The sequence below is a fragment of the Aspergillus melleus genome (genome assembly GCF_016097325.1).
Source record: "Aspergillus melleus strain CBS 546.65 chromosome Unknown contig1, whole genome shotgun sequence".
Lineage (NCBI taxonomy): Eukaryota > Fungi > Ascomycota > Eurotiomycetes > Eurotiales > Aspergillaceae > Aspergillus > Aspergillus melleus.
The window spans coordinates 5,407,651-5,431,957 of NW_025763370.1; the positions used below are offsets into that span (position 1 = coordinate 5,407,651).

A 24,307-nucleotide genomic window follows, 5' to 3' on the forward strand; every position below is an offset into this window, starting at 1 on the left:
TCTGGCCAAATAGCGCGCTCGTGTGGTAGCTAGGTCCAAGAACTCTGAACGAGAACTCAATTTTATGGCGAGCACGATTGGGACAGACCAGCTGAACGACGACAATCTCAAACACTTTGGAACGAAGTGGACACCCGTTCCATATCAAACAAGTGATACACGCATTATTCATCCGGGCCTACCGCACGGTTCTACGGGGAATTGCGTACGAACTAGAAGAACCATCCTTCCATAATATGTAGTTGTCCAGGAGGATCATTCAACTCTCGAGATTCCAGAAGGCGGAACGTCAGTTGGCAGCAGCACATCATGTTTTTCCCGGAAAAGGAAACGAGGAATCACTCATTGACCTACTTCCTTATAGTATTCAGTGATGTCGGCAATAAAAACCCTTGGGGCTCTGATCGAGGTCAAGCCCGTCATCAGAGCGGCTACCAATCAAGTTCGGGTTCAGATACAGGAGGGCTCCCAGATGTCAGGCTGCAATAAGACAGATCTTGATGCTCCATCGGATAAATTGTCAGTATCCTTATCATCTCCTTTATTCTTTCTTATGCTTATAGGACTTAGGCGGGTGCGTGCGTCCCAAAATCGGCACGAGAATTTCATTACTATCGCAAAGTACGACAGCGGGTACGTGTCCTATTTGAAAAGCCTGCGGATGGTGAACCTCCATCGTTCATGACTGCATCAGTACGGACCTTTGAATACCGATAGGTTCCTTGATTTGGGTTTATAATTTGCGCTATCATAAGGTCGCGAACGTCTTCCAGGAAAGAATTACGCCTATTAGTGCATCGGAATTCGACACTATTCGTGACTTTGATCACAGCCTATTGGGCCGAAGCCATTTGAAAGTGATTTCATATCGTATGGATTCTCTGGTCAAGATATTTTGGTACCGAAAAATGCTCCAAAAATCATGGTTGATTTTGAAGGGTTTCTCTTCGAGATGTTCTTGAGGTTAGTGCGCTATCAGCCGGATTTACGTCCGCTCACCTACCTGGAGAACAATGGCGAGATTCCAGGAAGATTGGCCTGCTTTTCAAATTTGAAGCACCAATCACAAAGACGCCAGGATCTGGGCAGGGGCTCAGAGCGCAGCAATCACAGCTTCTAAGATAATTAGACTGTATGCTGACGACAGACTTGCAAGGGCCGAAGGAAGATCAGTCACTATAATAGACACTCTGAGCCCTAGCCTCCGGTTTTGGCTTTACGCAAAGTAGTTCAAGAATACTAAAGATATTATTCGTCTTCAAGAAACAGCGTCAAGTTTATCCGAGGCTCTCCTGATGCTAATAACGCTGCTTCCCTATCGACCGGCACATATAGCGGGAACGTCCAAGAAAGGAACAGTAGCCCAAAGTTTGACTAAAACGAGAAACGTTTTGCGAGAGTCGAACATACACCGGAGTATGAAGAGTCTACTCATCGAGCTAAGCCCCCATTGGTTCCCCAGCAATGTATACTCGAAGGTTTACAGCGTTCTATACTCGAAAAAGAAGAAGAGGCAGGTGCAGACGTCTCGGGTTCTTCCGAGCAATTTCTAGTTCAGGGCCCATCTGATGACACTGCAAGACAGTGCCATCGAGGCTAAAAAAAAAATACAATCGAGAGCTCATAATGTACCGGCCAGAGGGAGTGATACTCTTATACTTCGTGGGTAGAGAAATGCCAAGCAATATCCTTCTGTATGTTTTGATTACTCAGCTAGGTCTGTCCTCTTCTCACTGTTGACGCGCCACGAAAGCTTTTATAACCTTTCTATCATAATCATGATGATGACATCACAGTGCGCGGTAGATTAAGATCAATGCGCGAATCCATTCCTGATGGCCATCTATCCATCCCTTGATACCTCTACAACATTCCTTTGTTCATCCCCACCAAGCGTTGCAGTTCCTCCCGATGGCTTGGACCCCAGATTTTATCCCTTCATCAGCCCTGATGCTGCGGATAACATTCCTCTCAAGCAATGCGCTTGACGTCATTTCCCTTGAGGAACTCTAACATGCATGCCTTCGCCGTCACAGAAGAAACGGTATCTGGTATGGCTGGGACAGGGACAACGTCCTGGATACCACGACGACGAGATGTGATCTTGCGGTGGTGCACTCGACTATTAAAGTGTGCTCTGCATCGACTCGATTGCCGTGGTTCCACGAGAAATCCCATAGCTGCTGTGCAGTTGGTCGATCTGTTTTTGATACCCTTGTTGAACACATTTATTTCCTTTGAACTTTGAACCCCATAGCCTGTTAGATACTGCCTTTGCCGATTTTTCTCCATCAAAATGCTTCCAGTACGGTCTTGGTCTGCAGCTCCCCTGCTCCTGAGCAGCTTGCATGTCTTGGGGGTGGATGCCATTGAACCTGTCACCGCGGTGGGATCCAAGTTCTTTCACGAAGACGGGACCCAATACTTTCTGAAAGGTGCATACACCCACAGCTTCACTTGGCAGTTTTATGGGCCCACTGACAAATGTTCAATCATCTCTAGGCATCGCCTACCAACTCATCCCCGACGATCCTCTCATCGACACGGATCAATGCACGCGAGACATCGCGCGCATGGCCGAATTGGGCACCAACGCTATCCGAGTCTATCATGTGGATCCCGACGCCGACCACGACGGCTGCATGACCGCGCTTGCAGATGCAGGTATCTACCTGTTCGTTGACCTGGACACATTCGATACTGCTATCCGAACTGTTCGTCTCTTCTGGTCTTGTGGCCACCCACCCATTTGTTACGAAAGCAATAACTCTGACCATTCTGCAGGACGACCCACAATGGACCCGGGAGCAGTTCGACCGCTACACGGCCGTGCTGGATGAATTCCAGCAGTACAATAACACTGCCGGCGTCTTTGTTGGCAACGAAGTCATCACCGCACCGGACAACTCGGCTGCCGCGCCCTACGTGCTAGCCGCGGCGCGCGATATCAAATCCTACCGCAATGAAAAGGACTACCGCCAGATTCCCGTGGGCTATGCCGCGGCCGATATCGCTGAGCTACGTCCCATGGTGCAGAACTACATGGCCTGTCGTCCCGACGCCGCCGAGCGCCTGGACTTCTTCTCCCTGAACGCCTACGAGTGGTGCGGCGACACCACCTACGAGGAATCCGGCTACGAAAACCTGCAGAACCAGGCGGCCGACTACCCCATCCCCATCTTCTTCTCCGAGACCGGCTGCAACGTCGCCCGCCCGCGCACCTTTGGCGACCAGCACGCCATCTTCAACGAACCCATGTCCAACACCTGGTCCGGCTCGATCGTCTACGAATGGATCCAGGAGACAAACGACTACGGCCTCATCGACTACGGCGAGCCCGTCGATCCCGCCGCCACTGCCGGTCCTGAGAACCGCATCGCCCAGGACGGCTTCATCCGCGAAGGCTCTCCCAACCCCATCGCGCCGGATTTCGACAACCTCAAATCTCAATGGGCCACGCTGCACCCTACCGGCGTCGCCCTCCGCGACTACATCCAATCCACCGCCACCATCGCCCCCGCCGAATGTCCCGCCTCCACGGCCGGGGGCTGGGCCGTCGACCCTAACGCCCCGCTCCCTACCCTCCAGGAGACCTTCCACACCGCGGTGCCGACCATCCCGTCCGGTACGAGATCGGCCCCGTCGCGATCCGGCTCCGTCACCATCTCTTCCGGTGTAGGCTCTTCTCCGACAGCTGCGCGGTCGTCGTCCGCCTCCCCCCTCTCTGCTACCTCATACAACTACACGCTTAGTAACGCTGGCAGCGCCATCCCTGTGCCTGGGGCTCAGGGCTTCAGGTTAAGTCGGCTTGCGGATGGCTTCGCCTTGCTGAGTGCGTTGATCGGGGGTCTGGCAGTTTGGTTGTGATTGAATTCCCTCTTCTTGTTCTTTTCCAGCTGGGCTGGGGAAAACTTAAGCAGTTATTGCAACTCCTTCGTTTTGGAAATCTGTCTCTGATATTGCATTGGGCCGTGGTCTCTCTGCTTTGGTCATCTTCATCTTCGTCAGGGCTTGCGTGGTATTTGTGCAACGAAGAGAAAGGAAGGAAAGGCGGTGCTGGTTCACCCATGGATGGAACGTAGACAGACAAAACAGTTCGTCTAAGTAGATAGATAGAATGAATAAACTTTCAAGTTGACAAAAGTCACCCATAATCACCAGATCTACGCGCTAACCAACCACGCCACGGAGGCCAAATAACAGATGTTTTCCGTTAGTTTGGCTTTGGGAGTCCATGTCCATCTTTGTTGGCATTCTCTGTATCAGGAGGAGTGATACGCGGCGTAGGCTCATGGTTCGCTCTTGACGAATGTCACAGAATTAAGATCTCGGGTTGTGTCTGGATAGAGGTATGTATATACTTTTGTCCTTCTGACAAAATCAAAAGGGAATGTACATGTGAAGGGGAAAGGGGAGAGTAGTAAGTACTGCAGGTATAGGTTTAGGTAGGTAGCTTTTGTGAAACATCCTCAATAGTATTCTGTTCTTCAAGGGAAAAGCCACCAACGATATATTTAATGACGAGTGAGACACGGGCAGTCAGGCATCAGTGATAAATGCCGAATGGGCGAATGGGTATTCAACAGGAGAGGTAGAAAATAAAGTAACAGTGTACAATATACAAGGACACAAACATAAAACAGAATCTTATAAGTCCCATAGCAGCCCAAAAAACAACCAAAACTGAACAACGCATCGGGTGGATCAACAGAAGCTAATGTGTCAATAAGAAGTTGCTATCTATCTCTCATCGTAAAACTATAATCCCAAGCTGGATCATTGACAGCAGCCGGGCTCAATGCCAGGTCGGGATCAAGCCAGGTAGGCTGGTCAGACCCGGTCGTATACCCACCGCTCTCTTGATCAGTATCATCACTGTCATGGTAATTGTCGAAACGGAAATTGAAGTTGGTCATGGATGCAGCTGGAGATGGGGTGAGACTGTCGGTTCCTCCCGGGGCGATACCGGAGTGATCATAGACTGTTAGATGTTTGCTCGGTGAGACTGGCGTGGGTGTCGCTGATTTCGAGGGAACCTCGAGTATTTGAGGGTTCTGTGCCTCTTTTGTGTGTTTTATTCTAGGTAGTGGGCTCTTGGACCCGTGCACGGCAAGGTGTACAATGGACGAGCAGTGTAAGTTGGCCACGCCGCCTAGCTGCTGGATTGCAGATGAGAAGCATTGGTCCACCTGCGAGGCCGACGGACGACCAGCTGGGTCTTTGCTCAGCATGCCTCGGGACATGGAAAGCATGGCTCGGATGGCCTGGAACACGGGGCTTTTCTGCTTCTTTGCATCTTGGTCCAATAAGGTGATCCAGGAGGTGACTTGGGCCATGTTTCGATCTAGATGGAACGAGCAATCCGCAACGCCCCCTCCGCGGCCGGCAGTCCGGTTCTTGGCTCCACGGTGATGAGTAAATGAGGATATCTTGCGTTTACATAAATGGGTGAAAATGTCCACGGTGATGGCGCCGAGGGAGAAAATGTCCGATGCTTTCGGATCAGTTTGGCAGGATTGCCAAGTGTGGACCACTGCGGCGTGGGAGTGCGTAAGCGGCGAGCCGACCGAATCTAGAGACACGTGGTGCGAAGAAGATCCCGAAGAGTTGGACGATGTGATCGAGGGTGTGTAGAAGATAGGTCGTCTCACGGAGGATATGACACGTTTTCGAGCGCTTCCGTTGCTTGACCCAGATGATGATGAAGGCCCAAAGGAGAATCGAGACGGAGAACCAGGAGATACAACTCGAATGGCAGTTCCTTGAGAGAGCATGGATTCTGGACGCGAGTCCACAGCTTCATGGTCCGTTGAATGCGATCCTTTGCGCATGCCGAAGCCCAGTCTGGATGGTCGAGATGACGATCTGCGGGCCGTGCGTCCACCCGAGGGCAGGGCTGTCCGTGAGGGACCAGTATCTTGAACTGTAGCAGAGCGAACCCAGCGTTCCGGAGCTCCGTACTGATATGATTCGACATCATCGACCTTGACCGGAGGCAGCAAAGTATCCAGGGCCTCGAATTGTCCTAGGAAGATTCTCAAGTCCGCATCAATGAAGATATTAGACGGTCGAATGCCGCCGTGCACTTGGTTCTGTGCATGTAACCACGATAGTCCATTTGCCAGGCAATGCGGCCAATTGACCAGAGTTTCTCGGCGTTGTTCCTTTGACAGGTGCTTGAATTGTGGAGGCACGTCCGTAAGGAAAGACATCAGAGTGCGTTCGTATACGCCAGTAAACAGAATGCACACTGTGTTGTCGACAAAGTATGACCCGTATATCGAGTAAACGTGCTCATGGGAAAGACTTCTCAGCGAGCGGACCTCTTCTAGGACCTCATCTTCCTCAAAAAAATGTGGTGGCCCACCAACCGTGACTTGAGTTCGCAGATACACCCGACACACAGATCCAGCGAGGACCACCCTTTCCACGCCATCTCTCGCCAGGGCTGTCCCGGTCCGTAGTAATTCTACCGGCACGCCCTCGTTCTCCGTATACTTCACATGTCCTCCTTCGCTGATGCCTCGCACGACAAACCGCCACTGCGCCAGAAAGAATTTGGAGTCCAACGCGGGATCTTCCGTGTCTGGGGATAGATGAAGACGATCGACACTGCGGGCCGCAATGGGCAGATCTGAATCGTCAAGGGACTCATCTACCAAGGCAAAGATCCGCTCGGGAATCCCGATATCAACGAGGATTAGGAAGAGTCTTCCCGCTTTGGCGAGAATCCATTCGAGGTAGGTCTCGCTCGTTAGACCCTCACCCCACGGTAAAGGAGTCACGAGACGGTGTAGAATGTTGGAGGGTAGATGGTTGAAGATATACTCTGAGCACAGAGTGGCTTGGATCCTATCTTCGGGCCACCAGAGTGACGTTATGACCGACATGGCGTACACATGGCGAACCGGGCCGACTAGAGGAGGATTCGGCCGAAGGGAACTAAGGTTAATATACTGCTGGATAGAATAAGGCTGGAGGTATTTTTATTTTCTTCGACAAGACCGGTGTCAAATAAACTAAGCAATTCTCCTTGCGGCTGTCAAGAAGAATGGGTTAGCACTAGGTTGACATCAAGGACAATCAAATTAAAACCAAAAAGTTTAACATAGTGACAAGACGGGAAGAACATGAATATCGAGGGCCAGGACCGGAAAGACGGAGGGGACTGAACCTACTAGTGGGAACGAGGCTTATCAGACGTCCAGCAAGGGATACTGGGAAAGTTACTGACTATCCAATCAATAGTAATGAGGCATTGCAGAAAGCCTCGTAGTATCCCGAGCAAGAGGAGATGAAGAGGGGTGGGAGGGAACTAGGTTCTTTCATAGCGTGTTCCACTGTTCGCCCACTCCGTTGGACCCGGATAACTGACAGGACTTGGACTGGCCATGCGAAAGACTCAAGAATGAGCGGTGCTGGATTAGTTCCATGGCATCAAAAAGACCCCAAAGTCGACGGGCCAGTCCGAGCATATTATGAGACAGACAGGGTGATAAGCGGCAGGGATCTCCATCAGCTTGACAACGGTCCTTGCAGGGAAGCTTCGGGCGAAACCAAACGAAAAGGGATAGGCGCGCCGTTAGGTCAGAAGTTTGAGACCCAGGTGGATAGATCACATCTCCAAAGTGATGGAGAAGGACGCATCATCGAAAGAGGAGAAGGAAGCAGGACGGAGAAGCAGGAAGTCCCGATGGAGATAAGCCGGTAACGTGATCAATCACGGGGATCCCCACCCAATCTTTAGAGGAAACCCGGAAGACTGTAGAAGATTGAAGTCTTCTCGGTGAATTGTGAATTGTGAGCTATCATTGTTTCAAACGCCCGAGTCAGGGCCTGTTCATTAATGAACGCTCCATGCAATTCAATTTGCTACAGGGAGTACTTCCCAATTTCTTCCCCTGTCAATAATCAGCATTGTACGCATTGTACTTCTGTCCAAATGCAAATCACCAGGACAATAATCGATAGCTCCTGCAAGCTTATCAGTGACAGGTAACAAGACGCTATTAGTCACGGCCGAGGGAGATAAGGATTCAGGACGCTCCAATAACCAGTCGTCATCACATTTTCCATGAACTACTTACCCAAATCTCTGGGACCGAGGAGAACCATCCAACTGCAGAGCCCGACCCAAGAATGCTCTACAGTAAAGAAAATCCCAAGCATATGATCGTTCTCTTATCTTGTCCTCTTCTTGATGCTCTCCGTTCCGCCGGGTTATCTTAGAACCGGGAGGGTGTTCGCCGGTGACATTCGACGAGGTATCAAGTAGGGGGAAGTCAATGTGGTCATCTCCTGATATGACCGTGGGGTCATGTTCTTGTCTTCTTGGCCAGTCATCTATTGCACTAGACCGGACCTACTCGGGGCTTCCCAATTCCGTGCATTCCCATCTCTTTGCACCTCAAGCAAGACACCACACCAAGTGGGCTGGAAGATCTTGATCCACGGTTCATTGGAAGTGGAACGACCGATCTGCCGTGTTTCTGACCGATCCTTTGCCTACAGACTCCTGAAGAGCTCAAACCATTCAGTCGACCCAGGATCTATTGAAGCATTGCGGAAATATTGATCAAACCATGGTCTTTCATACATGTGGCTTGCATCTAATTACGCCGCCCGTCTCTCTTTATCGGTTCTTGTTAGCTGGACCCGATAAGTAGATTGGGATAAATGACTCGCGCTGACGAGACTAGACAACGCTATAGTCGATAAGACATGACTTTGTCTTTTCCTTTTTAAGAGATTATTGACATTGCATATGGACATTATGATAGTATAAGCTCATACTTCCCATGTTTCCTGAACATACATACTTCATAAATCAAACAGATGCGACCCTCGCATCAGTGACTTTTGTTCATTCCTTCCAGACCCTTTTCACCTATCACGCATATCCTCCCATTCTCTTCTTTTCACCAAGTCAACCAAACAAAGGAAAGGGGAATAAATTGTTCAAACAAAAGAACGTAAACCCACCAACCCAAAAGAAGGACCAGCCCTCAAAGCAACCTCTCTCAATCCCCTAACCTTACTAGGTATGTACCTAGTAACCCCAAGAAGAACAAAACTATGTAGTCCCCTGCCTCCTCAACCTCCATCTCAACCTCCCCTCTCTATCTCCACCTCCGTACCCAGAAGGACTCGAAAAAGACTGCCGTCTTTGGTACTCGCCGGAATACGACCGTCGTCGATCCCACGACTTACGAAAATGTTGCTGCTCGTCGTCTTGTTGCTTCGCGCGCTGGTGAAGGAATTCTTCATGCGCTTCTTTTTCTTCCGTGAGTGCTTTTATCTGGATCGGAGAGAGTTGGAGGGGTTAGTTGTCAGGCTCGATAATTTGAGTTGTTCGTTTTCATTTCCTCCTCTTGCCGTTTGATTCTGTTTTATTTCCTTAAATGGAGAGAAAGGGGGATGAAAAGGGGGTATACACTGAAAGACCCTTTTAACAGGAAAAAAGAACCAAAGATAACATGAAACCAGACATGTGATGATGGGGAAGGAACAAGAAAAAGTAAGAAGCAAACTCACATAAACCAACCAAACCTCCTGCTCCGAACTCCACGCCTTCTGACACCTCGCCAGCTCGCTCTCCGCAATAGCAAGATCTCGTTCCTGACGCCTCGTCCACCGACACCGATGGCCCAAAATACTGGCCCAACTGACGACACGCACCAGACCCGCTCGCCTACTGCTGCTTCCACTGCTACTGGCGCCGACACCGATGTCATGCAGGTCCTGGTCGTTCACCGCCATGTCGGATTCCGAGTCCGAGTCTTCCCCCGAGAAGCAGAGGGAGGGGTCATCGTCACCGATTTTCACATCGACTACAGTGACGTTGTGGACGGGGAGAGGTGCTGGTGCTGGAAGGTCGCAGGATAGATGGTATTCGTCGTGGCAGTGCACGCTGCAGGGGTCGATCGAGACGGATTTACCTTTCCATGGGGAAGGGCGGATGAGTGTTCGTGGGAGGAAGGATAGGCGGAGGAGGCTTTTGAGGGGGTGCATTTTTCTTTTCTTTTTTTTTGGGGCCCGAGGAAGTACGTGGGTAGGGTACCTATGGACTGGACGGAGGTATGTATGTCTGTGACTTATGTTTCAAAAGGAAGAAAGTAAGGTTGGGTTCGCGATATCCCGAGGATTTTTATCTCCTTATATACTATACTAGGTGACATCTACAGAATTCTTGTTTCTCTTATAGATCATTTATTCAACAATCAACTAACCAACTAACTGACTACTTAACCACCTACTCAGTCCACTAACAACCGCCATACGCATACGCCATCCGCCATCCCATCCACTAAACCACAAAATGAGGCATCAAGACCAGCTACATCCAAGTTAGGCGTCACCAACTAACAAAAACTCTACCCAGCATCGATCCAGAACACCACCTACCCATCAACCAGACCCTCCCACCCCCTCTGGAACAGGAAAAGCGCCACCCTACCATGCGGACCTACTGAACCCTGTTTGGCCAGTCCCAAAGACCTGCAGCTCAGTCGAAACTCCAATGTGACAGTTCCCTTTTGTGTAGCCGGAACGGAAGCCGAGCGTCGGAGCGGCGGTGGGTGGATTCGTGGGTTCGAAGAGGGCCTGGGCGAATAACATAGGCACGCTATCGGCATCACGTTGTTGTTTTTCTTTTGCCCATGCCAGCTCAAAGGTGGCATCCCTGGTGGGCGAAAACGTGGCGGTAAACCCGGTCTCTCGTGGGACTGCAGTGTCGGGATGTTCGTTGTTTGGGATGTCTGGTGGAGTTTGGGATTTCGGGTGCGTCTGTTGTCTGGGTTGATGGTGCTCGCTAAGGGAGGTTGACGAAGAGGGAGTTCATACGTAGGAGCAGTCCTTGTTAGATACGTTATGGCCTCACTACGTAGTCAGCGTAGCAAAGCACGAGATACTACGCTGGATTAATTCCAGTGAAAACCTGCTTGAAAGTACCCCTTGGCAAGATTGAAAATCGGGCCGAAAAGGAAAGAAAACCCAATGAATAGGTCACATCTGCATGAACCAGTGATGCAGTGGCGGTCCAGTCAAGAATACTTTGGTATAAACATGAACAATTCCTCGACGCTGACTCATGAACACCCAATCATCTCCCCAAGAACACCCTGACACCAAAAAAGTAAAAATAAAGAACCAAAGGGGAATCATACATCAGATAATAAAGCCAAATTCTATACAGTACAACCAAAAGAAGAATGGGCCAGACACCGAGAGTCGGCAACCCAACCAGCAGGATCCCATCGATTGGATTCATCAGCCCGTGATGACCGAGTACATGGAACACCCCAAAAACAAATCATGGAAGCAAGCCGTTCTAGGTCTGTGCCAAAACAGGACCAGTAGACTCGAGTCTCCCTTGACTAAAAGGAAGCGGGGTTCAGCGAACCAAGAAGATTCAAAGGTGGTCAGTCCGATTCATCAGCGCCACGATCTGGCCGCTGTAGCTCTGGTTCTCGAAGACTCTGCGCTCCACTGTCCTTGCATCCCGGCCTTCCTCTCTTTGCGAATCTCTTCACCAATGATAATGCTGATCAGTCTTCGGTGCACATCGGCTTCCGTCCAACCGACTTGGCCCGTACCACCAGCCTGTAAGTCGGCCTTGGCTAGCTCTTGCACGAATCTGTCGATAATCGCAAATTGGCGTTCAGTGATAGGAACCCCGTGGACCCCGTCCGATGTCCAGATCCAGTCACCTATAATGCCAGCCCGGCCAGCAGAGGGGTGGAAGGGAAACCGTTCGGGATGTCTTTTCGCCAGACGATAGAGGCGACGTAGAAACGTGTAGTGATCGTCGGAAAAATACCCAGAAACAGCCAATGGAAACTGACGTCCGTATGTCTCACCCGTCGTTCCCAAATCCGGAGATGCACGTTCGTGGTCAAGCATCTGGCCAGGGAGAGGCGTGGCAGAACTGTGCCGGTCAAGGCCTTTCCCAGTAACTTGATGCAGCGGTCTTGGCGTTTCTTCCATTTCTTGGTTGTCTTCGGTTTCCTCGTAAGCTTCGTCATCAAATCGCGCTGGTTCAACAGGAAGCTGCTCGTCCTCTTCCCGTTCTTCGGCCTCCTTTTCCTTGTCTTCGGTCGCTGCTACTGCTGCTGCTGCCGCATCTACCTCATCGTCCTCTTGCTGCTCCAACTCTGGTTCCTCGTCTTCGGAACTCTCTTCGCGTATCGGGGGACTAGGGCGCTTTGGCGATCCCCTAATCGGTGCTTTCAGCCATCGAGGCGTGAGACTAGCGATTCTTCGGAACAGGGATGATGGCGGTACTTCAGCGCTAGTGTTTTGGGCGCGCTCCGGAGTGATGCCATGTGTCTCGTGAGCTGACTGCTGCTCGGTTACGGCGGCACCGGGAATATCTTCGTTTCTCTGTTGGTCTCGTTGCGCGAGCGCGAGATGCCAAGCATTCTCATGTCTTGTGGTTGGGTCAACCTGAAAGGCCTCATCATCAGAAAGCCGGGGGCTCGACTCCAGGAAGCCATCCGACTGTAGATTGGTTTCGGGCACGTATCCATGGACATCGTCTTGCTGGGACGCTTTGGTCGATGGAGAGCTTTGTGGAGGTCTGGATTTGGCAGCGCTCATGGGACTGCTGGCTCCGTGGTAATAGCGCGAGCGTCTTGGGGTGTCCTCTGCGCGTAAAAGGCCTGAAAGATCGACGTTCTGTTCACGAAGTTGCTTCACTCGCGACTGGCCCAAAAAGGGTACCTTTTCCCGTTTGGTGATCCAATAGTCTGGCGAGGACTCGACTTGCTCCCCAGGAGTATTGCTGAGACCATTTTTCCACGGACTGGAACCCTGGCCGGCAGCCATGTCATTGTGTTGGTCGTATGTGACAGGTGAACGGTGAGAATGGGCGCTCTGGTTATGCGCTTCTTGCTGCCAGATGTCTTCGTCCTCATCCTCTTCAGAACCGTCATGATGATACTGGTCTTCATTTTCATCCGGGGGAGCCAAATCTGGGTATTGAACGTCATCTACCTCCTGATCGTCGGTCGGGCTTTCATGTTGATACCTGTCTTGGTACAGGTCCTGGTCCGGTTCTTGATATTCATCCTCATTATGTTCCGGGCCTAGATCTAGGTCCCGATGATATCCATCATCACCTTCGCCGTCATTCGAATCCGGACCCAGGTCTAGTTCTCGATAACGCTCATAGTCATCCTTGTCCTCTCCCAGATCAAGGTCCCGATAATATTGATCGTCCATTATATCCAGGCCTTGGGCGGGGCTCTGATTGTGATGCCCCTGTTGATGTTGCTCCTCGTGCAGATCCTGATACTGATCCGGTTCTTCATGGTACTGACCGTGGTACTGGTACTGATCCTGATCCCCATTTTGATACTCTTCGGGTTTCTGATCTTGCTGATACTCATCGTACTGGCCATCATCGTCAGAATAGTCATCCGCTGGATCCGCAAGAGCTTCAAAAGGAGCAGCCCGGTTGAACTCTGTCTCCTGCTCCTGCTCCTGCTCAACCGAGGGTTCACGTCCATCTTGCCCATTATCAGGACCACTGTCATCGCTGCCGATGACTATGACTTGACTCGTGTTGGCCATCTGAATCTCACGACTGATAGCCTCCCGCTCCCTCTGCCATTCCTCCATTCGCCGTTTCATCATGGTGCTCGGTGATTGAGGTCTTCGGTTGCTGTTCACCTGCTGGAGCGGAGTCGTAGAAGGGCGTGCAGAATCTCGTCCATTTGCCCGCGGCGTGTCCGTGATCGGTGATTTCGTAGCCTTCCGAGGTTTGATTGTTTCCAACTCCGCATGTCTTTTCCTTCTTGCCAGTTCATGTCCGAACCTAAGCGCTCCGCGCAGTTCATGATGCATTTTGGGGTTGAAATTGCTGAAAAGAATCTCCATACGTTTTCGGGATGCGTCCATGTCGGAAACTTGGTCACCCGAGTTTGGAATATGCGGAGTCACCATAATGTCTGGCGAGTCATATGCATGTCTCATGGTGCCCTCCAGTGCTACGCCCAAGCGGATCATTCTGGCCAGCCTGGACAACGGGCCTTTCCCGATAGACTTAGGCACCGATGTTGCAGGCGGCGACACAAGCGGAGACAGTCGTTTGACTGGCTTGGGTTTGGCACTTGAAGACCCTGGTCTATTACTGGGTTGCCGGGAGTGCCTCGTTGTTCGTGGCTCCCTCGACGACTGTCTAGCTCGTGAACTTGAAACAGTGTCTGGCTCATCTCTGCTAGCCCTTCGTTGTAGTGACCCGATTGTATCTTGATTCCAAACACGCCTGAGAGCACTTTTGCCTATCTTAGAGTCCTCTTTCCCGTCGAGACCATGTTGCTTCGCTGACGGTAACGTGTCCAAAGAAACCATGCTGAACCCTTCACTCTCTATGATCGAGTCGAATTCCCTTTGTTCGTCCGTCGGGTCTTCTGTGGGATGTGATTCGTCTGGTCGTAGGCTATCGTTCGTGGTCGGATTTTCCGAGGACGCCGAGGGTGCCGAATCTCGCTTCTCCTCGTCAACCAAGGATGAGGTTGGGGTAGGGTAAGTGCGCGGTGGCATGGGTGTGCGGCCAGCATGTAGAGTATTATCGGGGGAAATAATGTTTCGCTCATGGGAAGGGGACGGCATTTTCGAGGGAGTTGAGCCCCAATGGCCACTTCCGTTAGCCATGTACGGTTCATCCGGCGAATCGACATGCGGCGTATCGAATGTCTGCTCAAATCGAACTCGAGGTGAGCTTCGGTTTTCATGAGCGCCCCCAAGATACCCCTGGGTGGGGGTGGGGTTTTCTAATGGAGCGCCAAAATCTTGGACGTCGGGTAGATCATCGTCATCTGAATCAACGTCGGCGGCCATGTTTAGAGGACTGAAGCTCTGTTGAGGCTCATCAATAGGGGCAGCTTGATCAATTTCTCTGCCCCCCCAGTCTTCTTGAATATCCTGCTGTTCCTGGGCTTCCTGAGCTTCCTGGGTATCATGTACATCTTCCATAGGTTCGTCCTGGTCATCATGCAATTCCTGAATCCGTGGGTTTTCCTGAACTTCCTGAATACCAGGCATTCGAGCCTCTTGGGAACCCGAACCCGTCGCTACCTCAGCTGCATCCCAGACCGGCGTATTTTTCCTCGGTCGACCGCGTTTTCTCTTCTGTCCACTCGCGCCTACCGGGCCCGGGGTGTGTCCTGGGCTGCCGGGGATCGGCGTCGCATCCTGCATCACGAGGTCCGACTTCCTGGGACGACCTCTGCGTCTGCGCGGGGTCTCCTCCACAGAAGCCTCCTCCCCTTTGAGCGGTATCTTGGTCGTGGTCGTAGTCACGGGACGTAGACGTTTGCGCGGACTGTCAACGGCCATTTCATCCTCGTCTTGCGTTGCCTCCAACGTTACGCGAATCCTCCACGGGCTGACATTCCCATCAGTCTGCGCTTTGTCCGGCGAGAGCGACATTTGCCCTCCATCTAGTTTCATCGACGGCGACGCGGGGAGTAGAACATCGTCGAAACGGATTGAGTGGGCGCTGCGACCGCCGGGGGTGAAGCTGGCGCGTGGGCGGGAACCGGTTCGCGGTGTTTGCAGCAGTTTGAAGTTGGCCGGCGACATGGCGCTCTGGCGGCCGGTGAAGGGCTTGATCGGCGAGGAAATCAAATATTCGGCGTCGCCGGGGGTCCCAAGAATGTCAGGCGAAGAGGCTGAGCTGGTACTGTACATCGCGGTATGCAACGGGGGATGCGATTCATGGGAGGGGCGGAGGGCAGCCCCGACCGCGTCTCTCTCGAAGATTGGAAGGTGATTGAGCAAGCACAGCAAGTGCAATTAATTGAGTTCAGGCATTCTCCACAGCCAATAAAATCCAAAGAATAGTGAGCCTGAGCCTATCAAAAAAAAGTTACCAAGAACAGAGATGGTGAACAGATCGCGGGGGAGCAAAACAACATGGCATGCCTAAACAACTCTCCCGATCAGGCAGGCCGACGGGGAGGAGGTTATGTAATCTCGGGGTTCAGATTGTTCCGTTCCGCCGTGGTTATCGCCGGTCCCGTAATGTACGGAGACGACTAGCGACCAAGTGTGCATCTTCCCCAGATTATTCTGGCTTCATGAATGTATTGGACTATGTACTTTCGCATTATAAACCATAAAGAAAGGTATGAGTTATTAGCTTTGGCTATCTGACCATGACTAAGATAAGGATTGGCAATCTCTGCTCTCCTGATTATGGGCCATTGGCCAGATATGAGGTATGACCTAGTCAATGAATTAACATTCAACGAAACTCCGGTTGATAGCATGATACGAAGGAAGTACAAGGAGGGCGGTTGTTTCCACTGGTGTAGCTTCCCCACGGAAGGCGCCTAATACTACGGTGACCAAGCTCAACCTCTGGGCAAACTTCCTAGCAAGGACTATCTTAGCATTTCACAAACCAGCAAGGCCTCAGCTTAGTCACTCTATTCCGAGGAAAACTGGGTAACTCATTCCTTCATGCTGGCTCAAATCCACTTGCCGTTTACCCATTTACGAATGGTAGTTGTATAGCATTGTCGGAGGCATTTGCCGAAGCTGCAAAGTCACTTGACCCTTTGAGGAAACATTCGAGCGCACGTGGCTACTCCTGAAATGGCTAAGCGCCGGCTTTAATTCATACGTTGTTTTCCTGCCCCATAAAATGCTCCACTTTGGCCATTTCATGCACCCATGGACTGAAGCATTCAGTGGAAGTCCCTGCGGTCAAACAGCCTTGTGTTATGAGGTTTGGTCATTATCGCCACTATTAATAGAAGAGATGCCTCCACCGATATGGCGGGTAACGCACTGAATCAGGAAATAATTGAACGCATCTATAATTGAAAGTATATGATCTTAGCCCCATCAGAAGACTGACAACCTTTTTGCTGCCTGGACTACGGTTTCCTAGAACAGTATCTATCGAGCGTGGTTTGGATTGGTTGTGAGCTAGGCTTAAAAGCAGGATGTTCTATCCATGCCCAGGGATACCTTGCGAAAATCTATAAAGTGGAAGACAGTCCCAGGAACAGCATTTGAAAACCACTGCCATCTTCCTTCTCAAGAATCACCAATCTCATCAACCAACGGTTTAAATCATTGAATGATGCGCTTTCTTCAGCTATTCCTTGTCTCGATTGCTGCTGGTGTGTTGCCAGCGAGCGCGTCGGGCTGCCGTCCATTCCCTTTTTCAGTCATTGAATTCTCGGCTGATTTCAAACAACCTGAACCTCCTATGATAAAGGCTGAGTTCAAGGCTAACTTCAATCAACACAAATGGTAGGCGTCAAAGTTGGTCATCTGTTCTACTTCCCTCGTCCATTAACAGAGCAACAGGAATCAAAACCTGTCGCACATTACGACTGGTTTCATCTCCAATCTGCCATCGCAGAATCGTGTTCGAGTTGACGAGGCCTTTGAGGGTAGCGTGGCCTCATCTCTTTTCGACTACACCAATACCACGAAGGATGGTCTGGTTAATAACATCCTAATCACCTTCAATGACAACTCGACTGAGCCAACTATCTGGAGCGGTTACGTCAACTCCAACTTCCCTTTGTTCCCGAAAGACATACTGGTCAACTATGGCGCTGTCTTCGGCGGTCTTGTCCGGCGACGATTCAATGAAGGCCTTGTGGCAGCTGTGAGTAGACTCTTTCGGCTTAAAGTCAGGTTCAGGAAGAGTGCTGAGGCTAATGAAAATATCATTAGTGGAACATCATGTACCAGGGAGCTATTCCTGTGACGGTCTATGTGGACAACTGCAATGTCATGGTCGGTTACGATTATTTTTCGCCTGGATTGCGTACCAAGGTAATCACCGAGTACTTCAATGTTCAAGCCTAGGCTGCTAGCCTGCTTCTGCATCTTGGTATCATATTTGAACCACTCGCGCCACCAACCGGGTTGAAAGATACTTTTACTCCTTGTTCTTCTTCTTCTTCGTCTTCCTGATAAGTGGCTTATCACATTCAGTAAGCTTCTTTATATAGTTTATCCGATTTTGGTGTTTTCTTTGTATTTTTAGGTTATTCCTGTGAATTAAATAAAAAAAAAAGAACAATGATACATCGAAAATAGAAGTAGAGCAATTTCTAAGTTCGTATTAACAGAATAAAAGTGGGGCAATTGTCTGAATGCAAGGCAGCAAGATATCACCAGTTTGTAAATTGAAGCAAGTCACTGTAGTCATACGGCTCAGCTGCTGGGTAAGCGGAGCGTATGTCAAAGACTCAAGAATGAAGAAGGCTTGTTCTAGATGGATGGGGCAGGTCACGTTATTAGCGGCCCTTGACATAATTCTCTACAATTTTCCTGACTTTTGCATTTTGCCACAATCCGAATCATGACAGCGGAACCACATCCACAATCGAAAGAAATCAGCAGGCGTACTATCGGACCTCTTGACAAGCGCAAGATCACAACACGCTGCCAGCTCTGTGCGAAGCGACGGATAAAGGTTTTAGCATCCAGTAATTTGTTTGATAGATGAGTCAACTTACACTACATACAGTGTGATGGGGGGCATCCTTGCAAAAGATGCGTCCAGACGAAGAAAGCCTGTGTGCCGCAAGAGTCAGAGCAGACACGGGTAAAGTTTGTTCATGCCTCAGGACACTACTTGTCTTGTGCAATTCCCATGCAGGTGCAGAAGCATGAAGACACTCTGTACTTGGACCATTTCGCATCCTTCTTTGAGAAATGTCACTTTAGCGCAGAATCTGCCACTACAAATCAGAATATAGTCTCTATCATTCTCGAATACCCTCTGCTTCAGCACATCGCCGTCGCGATTGGGGCATTGGACGCTAGCCGGAGGGCTTCTATCAGGTCAACTGACAAGCTTCAGTCTCCTCGGCATATTGCATTTCAGGCCTGCGGCAGATCATTGCAAGAATTGCATTCCACGATCACAACTGCAAATCCAGGATTTAGGGAGGGCGTGTTTTGGTGCTCGTTTCTCCACGGGATTTTTGAGGTATGATGACAATCCTGCACTTTGCATTCCACTAACAGTTCGCACAGCTAATGGCTGAAAACGCCGGGAACTCATTCGCAATGCACATGGTTTTCGGTATGTCCAAAGTGTTGTTTCAGCTCAAGCATACGTCTTCTATATCGCCCTCCATGAAGACCTTAATTGATGCTTTTTGGATCCTTGAGGCCAACAGAACCATTCTTTATGGCGACAATGTTACACTTGATCCGAGTATATATCAGTTGAACTCGACGCAAAGCTGGTCAGATCCCATGAAGCAAATCCTCGTTTTAATGATCCAAACTTCCACTTTTGCGAAAAGGCAAGTCATCTTAGTAACTTCATGATGGATGCAGCTAAACAGTGTAGGCTTTTCGACAAAATCGAAAGCATTCCTTCAGAATTAAGACCCTTTGATATCCGATTAGATGCTCTTGCCATTGAAGGTCTCGAAATTAAAGACAGACTTCTCAACTGGCAACAACAAAGCTGCGTGGAGTCGTTGCAGGCAGGTCCCTTCAACGATCTAGCTGCAATTGTTCACCACGCTCTTCTGCTCTATCATTGCAGGAATTTCACCTACTATTCATGCTGGACAACTCGAGCAGTTCCCCAGCTTCACAAAATTGAAGTTGATAAACACGTCACCGCCATTTTAGACCTGTCTCAAAGTCTTCTCTCAGATACATATGTCCCGGCAGTTCTGTTATTATTTCCCTTGCGGATGGCCGGGGCTCACGTTTCTGAGATCAATGCACAGAACAAGGTATTAGGCTCTCTCCGAACAATACGGCAGAAAGGCTTCATTGTTTCAGACGTGATCGAAGTCGATTTGCAACGACTTTGGCAAGAAGATATCTACTGTATGAAGTGATTCTAGTTATACTCTCATAAATCTCTTATAAGGGTCTCAGATAGTTAATATGATGTTAATGTAAGCAGATTCATACAAGTTAATATACTGTAAGGATAATTTCCCCGCGAGAAAATACCTCATGGTGTGGGGAAGTGGTGCCCTGAGGACGTCACCAATAACGGATCCAAAGCTCCGTGCGATAGTAACCATACACCGGAGTAGGGATCAGGCAACTGTCCAGGGAAATGAAATGCCAGGGTTCCTTCCGGTCAGAAGCGGAGGCGTCTATTCCACCCCGCAATCCAGTCTTTCCCATCCCCCGCTGAGAATTGCCCAGTCGGGACTAGCGCCATCTCTGGATGCCGCGTGGCTGGACTCCAAAAGTTCCCAACTTCTTCCCGACTGCGCGATCCTTTGTCTACTCCTGCTCGACCAGACTGATTTCTGTCTGTTCCTTGCCCGCCACTGAGGTCACTTCGGGAGTTGGCATTCGGCCCAATTCCTCCTTCACCCTCTCACAGACCTCCTTTCCCTAGTGGCGGACGGGTCCCATTCCCCCAACCCCCGGCCTTAATTCCCCTCATCCCTGAGCTTGTTGCCAGTTACACAACGCACTAACTAGATTCACCTCGCGCGGGTTGCTACCTTCGTCCCGATTCCCTTGGTTCCATTGCATCTGTTGGCTCGGATAATTCACTGTCCCCGTTCAGTCTAAACTCAAGGCCACGGTGACTGTTTGTTGGTTCCTGCGCCCTGGTTCCCTCCCCCGCTTGCTGGTCAGGCGGCCGTCATGAGGTAAATAAAAAGAAATAATAAGATTTTTTCTTTGCCTGTATAATATATAAAAGCGTGCTATGCTTCCTTCCTCCGCCGCTCCCAGCCAGGGTTCCTCTCAGCTTGGACGCCGCTTCCGGTCTTTTCTCTGTCCTGCCCGCTTCTTCTCCCCTCGCCTCTTCTACGTCTACTGCTTGATCTTCCTATCCATCACTGCTCTCATTGGAGTCAAGATGCATCTGAAAAGCTACCTGCCCGTTGCCCTTCTCGGGGTGCCGGCACTGGCGCAATCTCCGCCCTCTTCGTCCGCTTCAGACCCCTTCAAGGTCTACACCATCAGCGCTCAGAACATCACCGCCAAAGTGATTCCCTACGGCGCGCGTCTGACCTCGCTCCTGGTTCCAGACCGTCATGGCAAACCACAGGACATCGTTGTGGGCTATGATGACCCCAAAGACTACCTGAAGGACACCGAGACCAACCACACCTTCTTCGGGGCTGTCGTCGGCCGCTACGCCAACCGTATCAAGAACGGCACCTTCGAGGTCGATTCGACCAAGTACCAGATTGCCACCAATGAGAACGGCGGTGCCGACACCCTGCACGGCGGCAAGGTCGGCTACGACGCCCGCAACTGGACCGTCACCTCGCACACCAACACCTCTGTCACCCTCACCCTGTATGACCGCGGGCTGGAGAAGTTCCCCGGCGATGTCATCACCCACGCCGTCTTCGCCGTCGACAGCACCCCGTCCGCCGACAACCCGGCCGGCCTCCCCCAGCTGACCACCAAGCTGATCTCGCTGGCCCTCACCGAGACCACCCCCATCATGCTCTCCAACCACATCTACTGGAACCTGAACGCCTTCCAGAAACCCACCATCCTCAACGACACCTTCCTCCAGCTGCCGCACTCCCACCGCCTCATCGGCACCGACGGCATCCTCATCCCCAATGGCACCCTCCTCGGCGTCGACTCCTACAAGGGCAGCCCCGACTTCACCCAAGGAAAGCTCGTCGGCCGCGACCTCAAGGACACCGAGGGCCTCTGCGGCGACGACTGCACCGGCTACGACAACTGCTTCATCGTCGACCGCCCCGCGCAGTCCGCCGCCGCAAACTCGCTAGTCCCCGTGCTGCGCGCCAACTCCTCCGCCACGGCCATCAGCCTCGAGGTCGCCACCAACCAGCAAGCCGTCCAGATCTACTCCTGCAACGGCCAGAACGGCACCATCCCCATTAAACCGTCGCAGGCGAAGAAGAACAAGGACGCCAAGATCGACGGCCCCAAGGGCGTCAACAAGTACGGGTGTCTCGTTATCGAGCCTGAGGGCTGGATCGATGGCATTAATAACCCCGAATGGGGCCAGTTGGGTGATCAGATCTTTTCGCCGCAGAGCGCGCCGGCGGTGAACTGGGCGACGTATAAGTTTGGGACGGTCTGATTCTACTCTGCTCTATTCTGTTCAAGGCTGGGGAGACGGGCTATTAATCACTTGTTCTTAATTTTCGATTTCATTCTCATGTCACGTCGTTTCTTATCTTGAGCGTTCTCAACTACCTCCATGTACATACTCGTGGGCTGTCAATAATCGGACCAGCAATTGAGGACTTTTAATGATGTGGATATGTTCAATGTGTGTAAATGTAAATTAGCGGTAAAAAGACGGGTATCATTTCTATCATCGGAGCTGCACAACATAACGAGGGAGTTTAACCCCAACCAGCCAACGTCCAACTCGACCTATCCCCCCCAGAACGTAAACCAGATCGTCGATCAGCGACATGACCATGAGATTCCAAGTCTCGACTCGCTCCGGACAACCCCTGCTGAAGGTATTTCTCGCGCTCGATCTCGACTAGACCCCGGACTTTGAGGCTGGAGACGAGACTCGCTCCGGCCCAGGGACCGAGAGATTCTACCTCGCGCAAGACACCGTGAATTTGCGGTTTCGTGTCTTTGTCTTTGTTGTTTCGACGGATCTTTTGCTCGATGTGGTCGATTTCTTCTTCATTTTCGACCTCTTCGTCTGGATTCGAGTGGGGGGTGGGGTGTTCCAGGCCAGGGGTCTCGGGTCCGGTAGGTGACCTTGGTGGCTGGCTGAGTCGCAGATTCTGCAGCTTTTCTCGCTGTTGTTCGATGACCTTGCCCCGGACCGGACTCCAGCCGTATCGGTCGACGAGGAAGGCGACTTCGTCGAGAACCCGTCGTCGAATTCCCGGGATGTGAGACCCGCCCCCGACAAAGACGATGCGCGACATGCAGGCGCCGCGCGCATCGGATGGAAGATCTAAGAGTGCATTGTAGACTAGCACCGGGACCGGTTTCTCCTCGTCATCCAGATCACAATCGGCGGCATTCTCCGCGAAGAGGATCTTTTCCACCGGCTCTGCGAACTTGCCGAACGGAACGTCAATATAATCCGCGCTGGGATCCGACGGCGACGGAATCGACACGATCTTCTGTTCTATCGGAGTCGATCCATTGTCGTGGCTAGACTCCTTGGCCACCCGAGGTTTGCACCAGGCAAACCGGCTGACCAGTTCCTCGCAGTATTCAAAGTCCACCGAAATCTCATCCGACGCTCCCCCGGCCGACGAAAGACGCGACATCGCCCTCCCTGTCTCCTGCAGCAACGCCTTCATCGCTCTCGTGCTCCGAAGGGTCGTGATCTCGCGGTACTCGTAAACGCCATTCACGACCGTCTCACCCCATCCCAGATCGACCACCAGCGCCGAGCGCACTCCAGCGGCTGTTGTGGTCATAACGGGGCTCTGCAGCAGGGTAATGCTCGGGAATCGCCAGCGACCAAACAGCGTCGACAGGACCGACGACAGCAACGGATGCGGCATGACAGACGGCAAGACCAGAACCAGCCGAGACGTGCCCGCATCCGTCAACAGGTATTTGTTGTACGTCTCGCGAAACATGCGCTCGATCTTATCCTCCACCAGTCCCAGGTCCACGTCGCGTAGATCCATCTTCCACAACTCATATCGCCCCGTCCACTCCTCCGCTGGGATGCCTTGTGGACGCGACTCCTCGGCTTGGCTCCCTTTCACCCAGCCTCTGTAGTCGCCCGCGCGCCTGCAGTCTTCGGGTCCGCAGCCCACGACGCACACGGGGGCGCTGTCGCCCTCGAACCCGGCGCGTAACCACCGCGCCCCGAACTCAAAGATTATGGCATCTTCTTCGCCGCGGAACGACGAGCTGGCGGACGAGGTGCTCGCGAAGGAGGAATTGTTGGACCGCAATTGGTGTTGCGGCGTCGACGGCCGGCCGGACTGGCTGTGTCGGAAACTCATGGGTGCTCGTGGGTGAGGATTGGAACGTTGGTCATCGAAATTTGGAGTCGTAAAGGTATTGGTCATAACCTGGAGAACAAAGCTTCTAGAACTTCCTCTATCTATAGCTATCGTGTAGGACCAAAGATTCGAAAACACGGAGGATCGGAGACGGAAGATTGACGGACGGACGGGGTGGGCGGGCAATGCGCGAATATCATAGTGTAATCATGCCGTTCCTCCAGAGCGCTCAATAGAAGGGAACAATCAGTTCATGCCGGCCGCTCGTGGCAACGATGCAAGCACGAAAATCAATCAATTAATTAAAGAGTCTCGGCAGCATTAGTCGGCGAAAAGCGAAGAGACCAGGAAGCAACGACGGGGAGACCGACCGGATCTACATCGGGCCGTCGCGCCAGTCCATC

General features: G+C 51.5%; 7 protein-coding genes across 7 annotated transcripts; 4 read left to right on the top strand and 3 right to left on the bottom strand.

Moving 5' to 3' along the window:
* Positions 1 to 2,296: 2,296 nt before the first annotated feature.
* gel6 (putative 1,3-beta-glucanosyltransferase) lies at positions 2,297 to 3,867 on the top strand (the record flags this gene model as incomplete). The annotated part of the gene is made up of 3 exons (XM_046083557.1): positions 2,297 to 2,435; positions 2,503 to 2,714; positions 2,785 to 3,867. The coding sequence occupies 3 exons, from the start codon at positions 2,297 to 2,299 to the stop codon at positions 3,865 to 3,867; spliced, it is 1,434 nt and encodes a 477-aa protein (XP_045939514.1).
* Positions 3,868 to 4,736: 869 nt separating this feature from the next.
* Positions 4,737 to 6,890, bottom strand: LDX57_001912 (protein kinase domain-containing protein; the record flags this gene model as incomplete). The annotated part of the gene is made up of 1 exon (XM_046083558.1): positions 4,737 to 6,890. One exon carries the CDS (start codon positions 6,888 to 6,890, stop codon positions 4,737 to 4,739), a length of 2,154 nt encoding a protein of 717 aa, XP_045939515.1.
* Positions 6,891 to 9,493: 2,603 nt separating this feature from the next.
* LDX57_001913 (uncharacterized protein) lies at positions 9,494 to 9,885 on the top strand (the record flags this gene model as incomplete). Its single annotated transcript, XM_046083559.1, has 2 exons — positions 9,494 to 9,517; positions 9,589 to 9,885. 2 exons carry the CDS (start codon positions 9,494 to 9,496, stop codon positions 9,883 to 9,885), a joined length of 321 nt encoding a protein of 106 aa, XP_045939516.1.
* Positions 9,886 to 11,433: 1,548 nt separating this feature from the next.
* LDX57_001914 (putative AT DNA binding protein) lies at positions 11,434 to 15,986 on the bottom strand (the record flags this gene model as incomplete). The annotated part of the gene is made up of 1 exon (XM_046083560.1): positions 11,434 to 15,986. The coding sequence occupies exon 1, from the start codon at positions 15,691 to 15,693 to the stop codon at positions 11,434 to 11,436; it is 4,260 nt and encodes a 1,419-aa protein (XP_045939517.1). The 5' UTR covers positions 15,694 to 15,986.
* A 1,238-nt stretch (positions 15,987 to 17,224) lies between these two features.
* LDX57_001915 (uncharacterized protein) lies at positions 17,225 to 17,835 on the top strand (the record flags this gene model as incomplete). Its single annotated transcript, XM_046083561.1, has 3 exons — positions 17,225 to 17,268; positions 17,326 to 17,632; positions 17,701 to 17,835. 3 exons carry the CDS (start codon positions 17,225 to 17,227, stop codon positions 17,833 to 17,835), a joined length of 486 nt encoding a protein of 161 aa, XP_045939518.1.
* A 2,226-nt stretch (positions 17,836 to 20,061) lies between these two features.
* Positions 20,062 to 22,217, top strand: LDX57_001916 (aldose epimerase family protein). The gene has a single exon (XM_046083562.1). It carries the CDS (start codon positions 20,678 to 20,680, stop codon positions 22,040 to 22,042), a length of 1,365 nt encoding a protein of 454 aa, XP_045939519.1. The 5' UTR covers positions 20,062 to 20,677; the 3' UTR covers positions 22,043 to 22,217.
* A 93-nt stretch (positions 22,218 to 22,310) lies between these two features.
* On the bottom strand, positions 22,311 to 23,969 carry LDX57_001917 (putative actin-related protein RO7; the record flags this gene model as incomplete). Its single annotated transcript, XM_046083563.1, has 1 exon — positions 22,311 to 23,969. The coding sequence occupies one exon, from the start codon at positions 23,967 to 23,969 to the stop codon at positions 22,311 to 22,313; it is 1,659 nt and encodes a 552-aa protein (XP_045939520.1).
* Positions 23,970 to 24,307: the final 338 nt, after the last annotated feature.